Genomic DNA, 14691 nt, shown 5'->3' on the forward strand with positions numbered 1-14691 from the left:
AACCTCGCTTTGAATTCAGTTTATCTAAACGGGTGATCTCCCTCATTCTTAGAATTATTTATGTACAATAATGTATTTAGGTATGTTGACACTGACAGACGTGTAGATGTGTGTTATTCCTGTCTGTTATATGTACATGTGGGATTTCTGCAGACAGGGTATAAAAACTCAGTGAGTGCTGAAATTCCTCTGTTGTGTTGAAGGTACAGAAGTGTAGCACACTGATGCAGAGTATGTATGTAGTATACAGAGTAGTATATTACTGAGACAGAACCATTACTATCACACTTGTATTTTTTTCTCTGCTTACTTGGTGTATTGTGTCACCTTATTTGTTTACTTAACATAATTTTAATAGATTTACCTTACATAAAAAAATAATGTCTAAAAAGGGGTCAGTCAGTCCGTGTGTACCAATCAGTTTATCTAAATTTATGGGTGCACTACCTAACTCCAACAAGATGTATATTTGTCTGTCTGCAAGGTACCTCTCCTGAGCGGTGTTGCTGAGGTAGTGCAGCTCCTGCGCAAAATGAACGACGTGCTGACGGAGCCTGATCCCAGCTTCAAACCGAATATCTGCCTCTCTGAGTGTCAGCCCAGAAGGACATCTTGTTCCTCTCAGCCACTGGAGACAGTAGCATCTTTAATGGGGTGTCAAATCAAAACTGGGAAGCAAAGTTAAACGGTTTAACCGCATCCACTGAAAAACATTTGACTCTCCCTGGCCCAGGGCTGGAGAATGCTGTTTCTGACACACAGGTGGCTCCCGCAGATTAATTAAATCAAAGAAGATTAGGGTCTTAAGAGATTCTTCCTTCTTGTGCACTTTGAAAACTCAAGGCGACGCTTTACTGGTTAAGGGTGTACAATAAATCAGGTATCATTAGACAAGTCATATTCCGCGCATTACATTTAGGAGGTTCTCTGTTAAACGGTCGGACACACTCATTGACTAAACACTAAACACACCACACACCAAAATCCAATATCAACAGTGCCTATGATGACTGATTTATGACGCCAAACACTTAGTGTACTATTCTGTTCTTCTGAAGCATCATTGATATTGTGATGTCTAGAAATCTTGTGCTTTACGTATCCCACACTGCAGCCATGGGAAATCCGTTTCTGCATTATTCTCTATATATTCTACACAAAGTTATAAAATTCTATAAAATACCACCCCGCAAAAACAATCTAGACTACTATTCTGTAGAATTTACTATATATTTAAATAATAACTTTCCCTTATAAATCATCGTGTAGTTTTTTTTTGGAATCGCTCCCTCCTCCCCTTTAACGGTTGCTCTGTTAACAGCAGAGTTTGTCTGTGTTAATAAAGTTCTCACAAAAGTGGCGGAAATAAGCCGCAGTGTGTTGTGGGTAGGTCAGGGAGAGTGGAGGACGCCATGTGCCTGTGACTACATACAGAGAGACCGGGTGACGGGTAAAATACATTACAAAGGTGGCGAAACACAGGGTCGGTTGGACCTGTGGGGGAATCAAGATTTAATTCCAGTAAAATAAACGCAGAACACAGCCGATATGTTTTCAGCCAGACTCTGTGTGAGACGCTCGCTGCGGTTAGCGGCACAGTTGCACAGGTAAATGCTGGTGACTATAACATAACAAACTGGTGTCATCCATGCATTTATTTAACCTACATGAGTTGTAGTGTTTGAGCTTGATTATTTATTACATTTTGTTAGTGAGTGCTTTTGTAATCGATGATGTTTTTAGTTTGCATGTACGACTGAGCTACTGTAGCGGTAATGTGACAGGACATCATTGTGCTGTATATCCCAACCTATGGTTTCTAAAGCCGGACGGCGGTGCCAGAGACTATATGACTGATTTAATTGCATAAGTTAAATTTAGTGTTGGTATCTTCAATGGATTGTAATTTTTAGCGGAGATACGCTTGTGTAACGCATCAACATTAATGCACTGGGATGCCAAGGTCAATCAGTGCATTAATATGCAGTAAATGAGCCTGAGAGCTCACGGACACATTCTGTATGAATGAGACGGGATGGTTACATTGTAATTTATATGATGGTGGTGGTGGTTGTTCAACTTTGATACAGTATCCATACCTGAGCTGTGATGACGTTGATCGAGAGCATGAGGACATGTGTTATAAAACGGAGTTCCTCCCCCAACCCCTCTTAGTAGCCTACTTCACTTTCATTGCCCTTGTAATGTTGGGCTGCTGTGATGCAAGTTCACTCTGTCTATAGTAAAGCTATTTTGTTATTTAATTGGAAGGTATGCATATCACAGGGATGGAAATAAGACTCAATTTAGATTTACCCATTCCCGGTTTTACTGTTTGATTAGCCACAATGTATAGGTAACAAGCTCAGGTGTGTCTTATTAAACTCATAGTAAAACCAGCAATGGATCAAACTGCTGTGCAATGGGAGTACCAGCCCTGATATCTGGTTTGTAATGTTTAACCAAAAGGATTCCATTAGCAGGCCCTGAAAGACAGCTATTAGTTATTTCTTTCAACCTTTGCTTTTGGTGTTTTTTCAGCAGACACGAGCTGCCTACTTTCTGTGCTCTGCGGAGACTGAAGACCAGCTCCAGCAACAGTAATGAAGCCCTGGCGTCTCCCTCCCTCGACAATGCGCCGAAAGAGTATTCCCCGAAAATCCACCAGCTCGTCAACGACATAGCGAGTCTCACGATGCTTGAGGTCTCCGACCTGAATGAGCTGCTCAAGGTACAGAGTGGAGGGGCTCTCTAAATACAACGGTGGAAATAAAAATTACATCACATCGATCAAAACATTTATTTATCCAAATAAGAAAAGATGTGTTTGTAACCGCTGATAAAATAAATGAATATTTTATTGAAACGTAAATGTTAAGAATATCCAGGGTGAGTGTTGTTTTTAGCCCTCACTTAAGCAATAATACCTGGCACAGAGGGCATTAGCAGGTATTTGCCAAACTGGTCTTTACTCTCCAGTAATGCCCTCTGTGCAAGGGTATTATTGAGGTTATAGGTCAAGGAAAGCAAAAAGCATTTGCAGTGTACTAATTATCATAGATTAACAATAGTTTTTAAACATTTTTTTCCTGCCACTGACTAATAGACAGTAGCTGCAGTGTTAAGTCATGTATTGGACATTGTATTGGCTTGTGTGTTTTTAAGTAAGCCGGCTGGATCAGTGGATTTTCTCATGTTGTCACTTATTGGTCAATTATTTAATCTAGAAAACGCTGAACATTAAGGATACGGGGATGATGCCAATGGGTGCAATGCCTGTAGCACTGCCTTCATCACAGGTAAATATGCAATATCTAGTGTGGCAATGGTACTTTCTATTGGAATGTAGTATTTATTTATTTATTTTTAATGGGGGGTATTTCTAATTGGCACGGTTCTACAGCAACAGTGAGAAATGTATTTATCTTAGTTTCTTGTAGCTTTGTAACCAGTTCCAAGGTTGTATCTCCTTAGTACAAGTAGTTTTATGGTTACTTGGAAGCAGGTCTTCTATAACATAAGTAGGTCATAAAAATGAGTAGAGCCATTCAAGGTTTTCCGAATAGGCCTCGATTTTATTATCTGATGTTCTGTTGCATAGTTTGTGACAAAGCTGTGTAGAAAATCCTACAGAAAACCAAACCCTACAACTTCGTCATTCTCAATTTTGTAAACCAACTAACAAAAGTACTTTAGTGAATCACACACTTCTCTTTTGTCAATATTGAATTTCAAGAGGCAGAAACCTGTGCTGATTTCAATGACTATTCCTCTTGGAGCAGAATGCCACTGTTCTCTTCCCCCCCCCTCCCCAGGCAGTGGAAGAGGAGGCAGTGCCGGTGAAGAAGGAGAAGACCCACTTCACTGTGAAGCTGACCGAACTGAAGGTGGCTGAGAAGGTAAAACTCATCAAGGAGGTGAAGAACTGCATCCCCGGCCTCAACCTGGTCCAGGTACGCACCAGTCCACCGAGCTGAAAGCAGGCACTGCACCTGAACAGCTCTTTTATTTAAGGATCTATGAAAAATGATTTATACATCTGTATCAGAGGATGGTGAAACCAGTAGGGCAGTATTAGAATCTCTGTAACTGAAGAAGCTTTGTCATCTAACTTTCTAGTCTGGAATTTGTTATTCTCACCTTTTTATCGCCTGAATAATTGGTTGCCTTTTAAATGTAACCAAGTTACTTTTGTCTCCAAAGAAAGTAGCCATTTTGTTTTTCCAGTTTTTTCAGTAATTGAAAGTCCCTCTTATTTCAGGCTAAGAAACTGGTGGAGTCTCTGCCTCAGGAGATCAAGGCTAACATTTCCAAAGACGAGGCAGGGAAGTTGAAGGCTGCGCTGGAGGCAGCCGGAGGCACTGTCATCCTGGAGTAGAACCGTTTGCTTTCCTTTTTTAAATTGCCTTGAAAGCCACACATCCCTGGTCCCTGGGTTTGTGTGTGGTAAGGGAACCGAATATGTACAGCCTCCTCCACGAAGCCCAGGAGCCCTGCACCACAAGACTATTCCAGTACTGTGTTTTACAAGACGTCCGTTCTAACAAGGAGTCCACATGTCTGTCTGTCTGCACTGCACTAGAGCCACGCTGGTTTGAGGAAGGCAGACCAGACTATTGTCCACTAAAAATAATAATAAACATGGAAAAGAACTGTTATCTCTGCTCATTTCTTTTTGAGATTATATTATTTTTAAATGCATGCTTCTTGTAAGTTTATATTTCCTAAATGTATCTATAACTTCAGGCATTTATACATGAAAAAAAAACTAAACCTCTGTCCAAACTAGTTAAATGTTTTGATATAATGACATTACAAAAAAAACTATTGTCAATACTTTTGTCTTGGACTGAGTTTCTTTAGTTTTATTCGATTGAACATATGTAGTTTATTGTTTTGTGCCAACATCTTGAAAACTAAGCTATGTAGCCACAAGAAGTAAAATAGTTTTATTTTAAAAGAAAATAAAAACATAAAACCAATCAATTGTATGTGCAGAAGAATGTTATAATATTATATATATATATATATATATATATATATATATATTTATATATATATACACACACACATTTATATATTATACATGTACACACCACATTATATACTATATATATATATATATATATATATATATATATATATAATGTGTGTGTGTGTGTGTGTGTGTGTGTGTGCAAATATATAATACAATTAGCTTTCGAGTTAAGGTGGAAGACAGCTGTAACTAGAATTATGGGTAATCGGGATATGCAAATGTAAGCATTTTTCTATACTGATGCACAAAAGACGCAAAGCTCAGGTCTAATGAATTTAATCAAATGTTTTAAACAGATATCAAGCAAAATCAGAAAATTTGAACAAAAATGCAGATCAAAGAATCATACGTTTTCAGTAAGAAATGTGACACACTGTCAAAATGAAAACATTACAAAGTTAGTATCAGTTATGACCTCCCTGAGCAATCCTGGCAGTGTTGACAGATAGACCTGATCAACCTCTGGATAGACAGACAGCTGTGGGATGTTCAGCCAGCTGGCGGAGGTTGGTTGGTCGCGGTTGTCTCCTATGGATGGCACTGGCGATTTGGTCTCACAGATGTTTTATTGTATTCAGTTCAGGAGAAAAATCTGTCCACGGCAAGACTACAACATTGTTTTCTTGAATTGCAGTCTGAGTAAACTAATTTACTTTAACCTGGAACTTGTAATTCATCTCTTTAGCGGTAGATGCATTAATAACACTGACATCAGCAGCACCAGGTAGTTACCTCTGTAAGACGTTTGTCTTTGAACAGTATGGTTTAAGGTTGGTTACTACTTTAGACTGACATAATTTCTCGTCGTAGTCGAGAGTCTCCGACCCTCTGCGACAGGTCGAAATTACCTCATCCACACACTGGCGACGTGTGTCTTTTTTTGGAAAGTCGTACAGCCTTTTTTCACGCGTCTGCGACCTGAAATCGCATAGGGTCGGATAATGAACTATTTCAACATTTGCTGCATGGTCGAAGTGAAGCTGCACAACTTATATAACTTTCTGCTCATGATGTATCGCATTCATCTGCGACAAAAAAAATATGAACCCGCTGTGGCAAATCATCGAGATGTTATTGTCTATTAATAGCCCTTTCTAAGTCGGTCAAGACCTTCTGCCTGAATACATGTTAGTGAAGCCAAATTGTACCAATTAAAAGGCATCCGTATGGATGTCACGTAGCCAGCGCTGCAACATGCCAGCACAGCAACAGGAATATAACGAAAACGAAAAGCACACAGAAAGGAAAGCGCGAAGAGAGCGTTTAGAAAACTTACAAGAATGCTCTGACTGAAAACTATCAAGCACATCAATGAAGTATATACTTGTTTAATTCAGAACCAACTTTGCTTTACGTTTGCCCTGTGAGGTTTATAACGACTTCTAATAGCGTTTTGTATGCACATAATAATAATAATAATAATAATAATAATAATAATAATAATAATAATAATAATAATAATAATAATTGTTGTTGTTGTTCATGATTTCTAAAATTCATTCACTGTTACTTATTTGAAGTAAAAAAAAAACAAAAAAAAACAAAACTTTTTCATATTTGGAGTTACAGTAATAAATAAAGCCACTGCAAAGAAACAATAACAAAGGCAATCATAGACTACAATGTTACAAATTTGCGTTTTAGATACAATCAATGCAACAACGAGTCGTTGTTACTTTAAAACAGGGCTTTCTCAAACTCGGTCCTGGGGACCCGCTGTGGCTGCTGGTTTTCATTCCAACCGAGCTCTCAATTACTTAATTAGACCCTTAATTTAACTGACAATTTGCTTAATTAGACCTGTTTACATGTTTTCAGCTCTTGGACAGTTGCATATTTCAAGTTAGCTATAATATTTTATAAGTAACTTCAACTGCAACTGCTTAAGAGCTGAAAACAAGTAAAAATGTCTAATTAAGCAAATTACCAGGCGCTTGAACTGAGACAGACACAACACTGTTAAACGTGTCTGCCACTTTAAGATCAAATTCTTACTCGGGATTGCAGACTGTGGTTGTCAATCAGTCATATAGGGAGGTATTTACGTACGGTCAGGGTAGATTTGCGCCGCATGTGTTCAAGCAGTGCACTTACGGAACATTTGATTTTCAGTTGTAGTCCAGTTAACAAATCATTTGAATCGGGTGGTCCCTTAAAGGAGGCAGTTCCCTTAATTGCAGTTTCAGATTGGCTGGGTAATTTTTTATTTTTTTTTTGGTCTCTATGTAAAATGCTACTTGAGTTGTAATAACGTTCCACAATCACCTGCATGCAACAATTATTTCAAGTTGGGGTGACCCCGCTGCTACTTATACTGCTGCTGCGGGAGCACAAGGATTGAAAAAAAAAAAAAAAAAAAGAAACCCGAAATTTAAAGCAGAGGTAAACTAAACCAGAAGAAATCACCATGACCGAGAAAATGGTATCGAGATGGTATTTTGGAGGACTTGCGTCTTGCGGAGCGGCGTGCTTTACGCACCCCCTTGATTTGATAAAGGTATGTTGTTTCCTGTTCTAAAGCTCTCTGTAATTGCTGTATACATTGACTAATCGCTGAGCAGCATGAAGGGCACCAGATCAATATTTCCAGTATACTTGTTTACAGTAATTCAGAACCTACTTTACTTTTGCCCCGAGAGGATTAATAACGAATGCTTGCTTTTAGCTTCTCTTGAAGATCGAGCAGTTTCGTATCCTACATCATCAGCTGTCGATTATGCTTGCTTGGGGCTGTGCAACTGTGTGTGTCACATTATATTTTGAGGCTGGGTGGCTGTTACTGTTGCATGACCTAGTGCCCGCATACCTCTTTATTTACAAAACCGCTGAATACATAAGCAGTTCACTTTCTTGTGGAAACAATGCATCTCCGGTACCGTTATGGAGTGCAGATTATTATTATTATTTTTTGTGTACTATGTTAACTTTATTACTACTGGTACATATACTACTTTACCAATACATAGCATGTCACTGTTATAATGAGCGTCTGTCTGCAAAATCACAATCACGACTAACTTGCAACAGTGGGCAGTTATCGATGTGTTCAAGCAGCAAAAAAAGGAGGGGGGGAGGCATTTATTTAATAAAAAATGTTGTTTTGAAAATTGTGATATTTTTAGTGCAGGCCCATTACCACATAACACTGCAAGAACAGATGCATGAACTTAAGAATGGCAACGTGCGTGACAGAAGGGAGCCCCCAGTGCATTCTGAAATACACCGTGTCAGAGCCTGGATGTAGGTCATGGTGAGGTGAGCTAGAACGTGTTGAGTGCCGGTGTCCTGGGGAAAAAGTAGACCGGGAAAAAGTGGAGCGCAGTCTAGAATTTAAAGGGGAGGTTCCATTGTTTCTAAAGTTTACGCATAGATCGCTGTACTAGCTACGTCTGGGGAATTAGTAGATCGAGCCCAGGGAATAAGTAGTTCCCTTTCAATTCGAATGACAACCATTACCGAATGGGAAGAGCCTCTCTGACCGTCAATCTCTGAGCAAATATACAAAAGCTGCCCTATCAGGGCCCTGCTGTGAGTCCCGCCCACCTCCTGCTGAAGAGGGACTTCCTCACAGTAGCACATCACCATTTTCTCCGGTGCTGTAAGGAGACCCCGTGGGCTCGCGGCGTCGTCCTCTACACCGATTTAATCGGTAGCAGCGACCAAAAAAAAAAAAAAAAACAGCTCAGGCCTAGCGCCCCCTTCAATCCTCAGCCTAACGCGGCTGTGCTTGCCCTCGGCGACCTGCCATCGACTGCGGTTTTTCCCACCGGTTGCGAGGTTGATGAAACAGCGCCTACCTGGCACCGATTGATTTGGCACCGGCGAACCTCTTCGAGGCCATCTACAGCCCGGCTTCAACTGCGCTACACGTCGGGATCGACTCGGCACCGACCTCGGCACCGACCTTGCGGCACCGACTGCGCACATCTCGACGCCGACCTTGGCAGCAACAGCGCTCGCCTCGACGGCGATCCCGGCACCGACTGATGCGGCACCGGTGAATCGTTTTAAAAATGTGTCTGTAGGCTGCTCATTGAGCACAGCAGTTAAAAAACAACAACTGCAAACATGTCGGTGCAGTCAACTAGGTTTTCAGCTGGCTTCCACCAGTGTGACCGGTGCTCAGCCAAGCTACCCAGACAGGACGAACATCGATCCTGCGCCAGGTGCCTAGGACCAGAACACGCGGCCAAGGCACTGGCAGGTGAGCTGGACTGCTCTCCTTGTCGGAAGTTCTTGAGGAGAACAAAGCAACGGAGAGCAGCCCTATCCCCAGCAGAGTCTCCTCAAGCCATGGGAGAATGATATCGGTGGTCCAAGAGCTGCTGGGGTAAAAGGGTCTGAACACTGCCCTCCACCTCATAGTAGACAATCAGGCAGAAGCAGAGGCAGAACCAGCGGCAGGGGATCACCGCAGGCCAGGGGTAACCGGTTCTCCGGCTGGAGACTGAGGCCGGGGCCTAAGAAAGACCCGCTCCCCCCCCAAGCCCAAGGGAGACCACCCCTGAGGGGCCTTGGCTGCCACCAATCCCCCACACAACCGGACTGACCAACGGCAATGACCCATGGCAAGGCTGCACCCAGGACCCCTGGTTGCTATTGACTATGAGACACGGATACGCTCTACAATTCCGCATAGGTCTGCCACCCTTCAAGGGTGTGCTCCTCACCACTGTTGAATCAGCAAGGGCGATACTCCTTCAACAGGACGAAGTTGCTCATCAACAGAAGAGCAACTTCGTACCGCCTCAGTCCAGTGTTCCTGGGGATCAAACTGAAATCTGTGAGCATGCTTGCTTCATTTTCGGAAGACAGGATTCGGTCGTTGGAGATCACACTCTTCCTATTCAGAGAGGACACTGTCTTACAGGTCAAACTGTATCCAAGGTTGTTGGGACTGATGGCAGCCACTGTCGAGAATCCATCCACTAGGGCTGCTGAGAATGCACCCGCTTCAAACTGGGGGAGTACGCTCAAGGTGCACCCGGTCCGAGATCTGTACAGGATGGTGCGAGTGTCCAGACAATGCTGGAAGACACTGGAGTGGTGGCTCCGTCCCAGCAATCTGCGCCTCAGATCTCCCCTCGGATCCCCTCACAGAAGGGAAGTGATCATTAGAGACGCCTCCAGTCTGGGCTTTGGAGCGGTCTGGAATGGGAGAGGAATAAGAGGTCAGTGGAAGGGACATTGGCAGCAAGCGCACATAAATGTGCAAGAGCTGCAAGCAGTGAGCCTGGCGTTATCACGTTTTCGGCAGCAATTAGCGCACAAACATGTGCTGGTCCGGATGGACAACACCACAGTAGTCTACATAAATCACCAAGGCGGTCAATGGTTTTGGAAACTTTCAGACCTCCCCTGCACAAGTCAGAGGAGGACCGTAGACAACATACACTATGCCCAGTTCGGAGACCGTCCAACCAGCTGTTTGTCTGCTACGCGTCCTGATCTAGAGGTCTGGCCCTATCGAAGCAACGTTTAGCGCACTGTGTGGCAGATGCTATACGCTTGGCATGTGAACAGACGGACTCCCCCTTACCGGGGGACATTATGGCCCATTCTACCAGGGGCCAGGCAACTTTGTGGGCTTTCCTTCATGGTGCCTCCTGAGATGTTATGCAATGCTGCTACATGGACAGGTAGTCAGACATTTGTGCGTTTTTACCACCTTGTTGTGACAAACATGTTACAAACCGAACAAGACCCTCTCTGGGCTCTAGAGTTTTGCAGGCGGCATGCCCTTAAGCGTCATGTGGGCTCTGATGCTATCGCCATGGGGCTGTACTGATGGTAATCTGGAGCCACGACAGCTTTGGTACAGCTTTCCCATTCTGTAATGGTTGTCATTCGAATTGAAAGGGAACGTTAGGTTATTGCCATAACCCTGAAAAGAGAATGACAACCATTACCCTTTGAGGTTGTGTTCCCAGCTGACCTCTGTTTTCGAAAGAAAATGGCAATGTGCTACTGTGAGGACGTCCCTCTTCAGCAGGAGGTGGGCGGGCTGCTTTTGTATATTTGCTGAAAGATTGATGGTCAGAGAGGCTCTTCCCTTTCGGTAATGGTTGTCATTCTCTTTTCAGGGAACCAGGTTTATGGTAATAACCTAACGATCGGATATATTAACAAAAAATAAATACTTTTAAATGGATTTTGTAAGTATAAATTTACAAAAAGTAGATTGGACGTTTTAGACAGTATAACGATAGATAAGAGAATGCTGTAATATACATTAACAATAAATACATAATTTTTAGCTGTCATGTTGAGTTCTTCTAGTCTTTTATTTTCATTTAAAACTTGGATGATAATGTTTAGTCTTTGTAAACTGTGATAGTTACTGCTAGGCCTACTGACAAAATAATATAAGCAATACTAATAATACTGTATGATTGTATGCCATTAGAATATATTACTAAACCATTTTAATTTTGGTTAAAGACTCACAATATTTTGATGTGTAAAGCCTTTTAATAATGTACAGTAAATACATCTTTGCGATCACACATCTACAGCCTGACTAACAATGACATTTTTAAATACACACTGGCAGAAAAACTTGACAAATGTTTAACACTTTAGTCAGAGTATAAAGATAGAACTTTGCATCACACATTTTACAGACAGAAAATAAAGAAAACCAAGAAGGAGGTGTGTGAACACATTACCATACGAGCTGGCAAATAAAATGATCAGACAGAAAATGCTGAGTGGTGCAGTTAACTTCCCCTTTAATCAAATAGCTGCCACGCCCTCCTTTAAACATTACTGCGCTTGCATGATCTACTTTTTTCCCCAGTCTTCTTTTTCCCTATGACACCGACAACAACTCTCTGTCCCTAGTTGTGCTGCTTTCTTAGGAAAAGGAGAACATTTCAAGAAACCATTTTATTTGAGATGTTTTGTCTATTAAAATATTTAGCAAAGATGCCAACAATGATGATCTATTCAGAGATACCACGGTATTTAGAAACAATGGGTCTGTGAGGAAAAATGTGCAATACAATCCCCAGCCCTAGTCTTTTTGTAAACCATTTGTTGTTTCCATAATTTATGTCGGTACTGTATATATAGTTCAAGTACCAACATTGAAAGGAATAACAAACTGAATGAATTATATGTCCAAGTTTCATCTATAGAACTTTCTCTCCTTTCTCATTTCAATATTCATAGAAACGGCCGTGTTTGTCCCACATTACCACTGCATACTGGCTTATCCTCGGTTTTAAGCACTTCTAAGCCTAAATTCAAACATTCTTTCATACCATATTCTGCAGCACTAAAATAAACTAAAATCATTAAAGTGTGTTTATCACTTTGTCTAAGGTTTTATGTACCACTGAACCTGGAACCTGAATCTGCTTGTGAAATTGCTAGCAAGTGTTGCATTCCTCTAATAGAAGTGCTGAACAGTGCTGTCTTTATTTTTTAAAACTGTTTTCTTAGCATTTCTAATGGAGAAATGGTGCTGTTTAATTTCCAAGAAATGCACTCGTACTGTAAAATGTTCTATAAAACCATGTGCTTTATCCTGGCAGGATACATGTTGATCAAATCGATCCCTAAGCAATATATGGTGTTGGCAATTAGAGTTCTTGAGTTAATGAAATGAACAGCAAATGGAACGCCTTCTGGCTGACATACAGAAGAGTTACTGTCTCTGTAAAAGTAACCTTTCCCCCAGTTGGCACTCCTTATGCCACCAAATACATCGCCTAGTGAATCATTGCATATAACTACTGTGTACTAATTGATTAAAATTAAGCCACATTGTCTCTCTATAGCCCCCCCCCCCCACACACACACCTTTTGTCTGTCAAGAAAAAACTGTTTTAATGTTAATGAACTCCAGCCAAGTTATGAAAAAAGTGGAGAAAAACTACTGTGACCTACAGTGGCTCTCAAAAGTATTCACCCCCCTTGGACTTTTCCACATTTTATTGTGTTACAACATGGAATCAAAATTGATTTAATTAGGAGTTTTTGCCACTGATCAACACAAAAAAAGTCCATAATGTCAAAGTGAAAAATAAAATCTACAAATTGTTCTATATTAATTACAAGTTTACAGAAAATAATTGATTGCATAAGTATTCACCCCCTTTGCTATGACACCAATAAATAAGCTCTGGTGCAACCAATTGTCTTTAGAAGTCAGTTAGTCATAATTAGTTGAATGGTGTCCACCTGTGTGCAATTAAGGTGTTTCATGTGATTTCAGGTTAAATACACCTGTCTCTGGGATGTCCCACAGTTGGTTAGTACATTTACTAACAAAAACTACATCATGAAGACGAAGGAAAATTCAAAGCAAATCCGGAATAAGGTTCTTCAAAAGCACCAATCAGGGGTAGGATATAAGAACATTTCTAAGGCATTGAATATCCCCCAGAGCACAGTAAAGTCCATTATTTAGAAATGGAGAGAATATGGCACAACTGTGAATCTGTCTAGAACAGGCCGTCCTCAAAAACTGAGTATCCAGGCGAGAAGGGCACTAGTCAGGGAGGCCACCAAGAGGTCTATGGCAACTCTAAAGGAGCTACAGTCTTCCACGGCTGAGCTGGGAGACTCTGTGCATATGGCAACAATAGCCCAGGTGCTTCACAAAAACTCCCAATTAAATCCATTTTGATTCCATGTTGTAACACAATAAAATGTGGAAGTCCAAGGGGGTTGAATACTTTTCAGAGCCACTGTATACAGCACCCAACTGTGAATGCTATCTACACACTCTAACAAAATGTTTTAAGTGGAGGTATTTTTTTCTGAGCCTGTTTAGATGAATATATTAATAGAAATAAGCTGTCAAAGTGGTTGCATGGTTTAAGTACTGCACATAGCAACGAGACGGCCCTTGTCAGAGTTGTGAATGATCTGCTGATAAGCTCTGACTCAGGCCTTCCATCAGTTTTAATTCTTCTAGATCCAAGTGCTGCCTTTGATACTGTAGACCAGGGATTTTCAACCTTATTTTTTGAAACTGCACCCCTTCTGTTGGGCAAGGGCGCTGGAACTAGGGGTGCTGGGGGTGCATAAGCACCCCATAGCTTTGCATGGCTTCCATTACAGTTTTGTTCAATGGCTTGCAGCACCCCCACTTTAAAAATCATTCCAGTGCCACTGCTGTCAGGAGGTTTCAGATAAAGTACCCTTTACAGTTTTCACTCATTTAATGGTACCAGTTGCAATGGAAGGCAGAATAATCTGACTAAACACATTTTTCCTTGTTTATTTAATATATAATTTTTGACAAGAGTCTGGGGCTGACAAATTGTTGGGTTAAAACAGAATGCCAAACAGTAGGCTTAATTATTAAAGCTTAATTACATGTCTTTGGATGCACAGCATTAAGACTGTATTTAGGAATCTCTTTGGAAACCTGTGTATTCACTTTCTATTTGGCAAAGTCATTATACAATATAAAATAGTCTGCACTGGAAATGTTTATCACTTTACCATTTACTTCCCACCTCAGCATAATTTGTGACCACCTAACAGTATGCTTAATAAAGCCAGCATTATTATCTAAAGGAATCTATTTAACTTTCTGTCGCTTTGCACTTTTTATAGACGCTTGTGTTTTCTTCCTTCGTTTTTGTTAGTAAGAAATGCATTAATTTCAAACACCGACAACATAGTCAACCAGCAGC

General features: G+C 41.1%; 2 protein-coding genes across 3 annotated transcripts in view; both read left to right on the plus strand.

Moving 5' to 3' along the window:
- The first annotated feature begins 1375 nt into the window (after window positions 1–1375).
- Window positions 1376–4982, plus strand: LOC121295996 (39S ribosomal protein L12, mitochondrial-like). 2 transcript variants are annotated; one of them, XM_041221114.1, is made up of 5 exons: window positions 1376–1607; window positions 2545–2731; window positions 3228–3299; window positions 3816–3953; window positions 4262–4982. In XM_041221114.1, exons 1-5 carry the CDS (start codon window positions 1549–1551, stop codon window positions 4376–4378), a joined length of 573 nt encoding a protein of 190 aa, XP_041077048.1. In that variant the 5' UTR covers window positions 1376–1548; the 3' UTR covers window positions 4379–4982. The 2 variants fall into 2 exon arrangements, with proteins under 2 accessions (XP_041077048.1, XP_041077047.1); XM_041221113.1 differs by having other exon boundaries at window positions 1377–1607; window positions 2542–2731.
- Window positions 4983–7115: 2133 nt separating this feature from the next.
- The window catches only part of LOC121296718 (mitochondrial dicarboxylate carrier-like), a 34666-nt gene continuing 27090 nt past the window's right edge, over window positions 7116–14691 (plus strand). Inside the window, exon 1 of the mRNA XM_041222488.1 lies at window positions 7116–7535. Within this exon, the coding sequence (XP_041078422.1) occupies window positions 7446–7535 (90 nt within the window). The 5' untranslated portion in view covers window positions 7116–7445. The remainder of the gene's footprint in view (window positions 7536–14691) is intronic.

The sequence above is a fragment of the Polyodon spathula genome, chromosome 21, assembly GCF_017654505.1.
Source record: "Polyodon spathula isolate WHYD16114869_AA chromosome 21, ASM1765450v1, whole genome shotgun sequence".
NCBI classification, from domain to species: Eukaryota; Metazoa; Chordata; class Actinopteri; order Acipenseriformes; family Polyodontidae; genus Polyodon; species Polyodon spathula.

Coding starts and splice junctions, on each gene's coding strand:
- LOC121295996 (XM_041221113.1), top strand. CDS start 1,549: ATGTTTTCAGCCAGACTCTGTGTGAGACGCTCGCTGCGGTTAGCGGCA. Junction 2,732..3,227: donor ACCTGAATGAGCTGCTCAAG/GTACAGAGTGGA, acceptor TATTTAATCTAG/AAAACGCTGAACATTAAGGA. Junction 3,300..3,815: donor TAGCACTGCCTTCATCACAG/GTAAATATGCAA, acceptor CCCCCTCCCCAG/GCAGTGGAAGAGGAGGCAGT.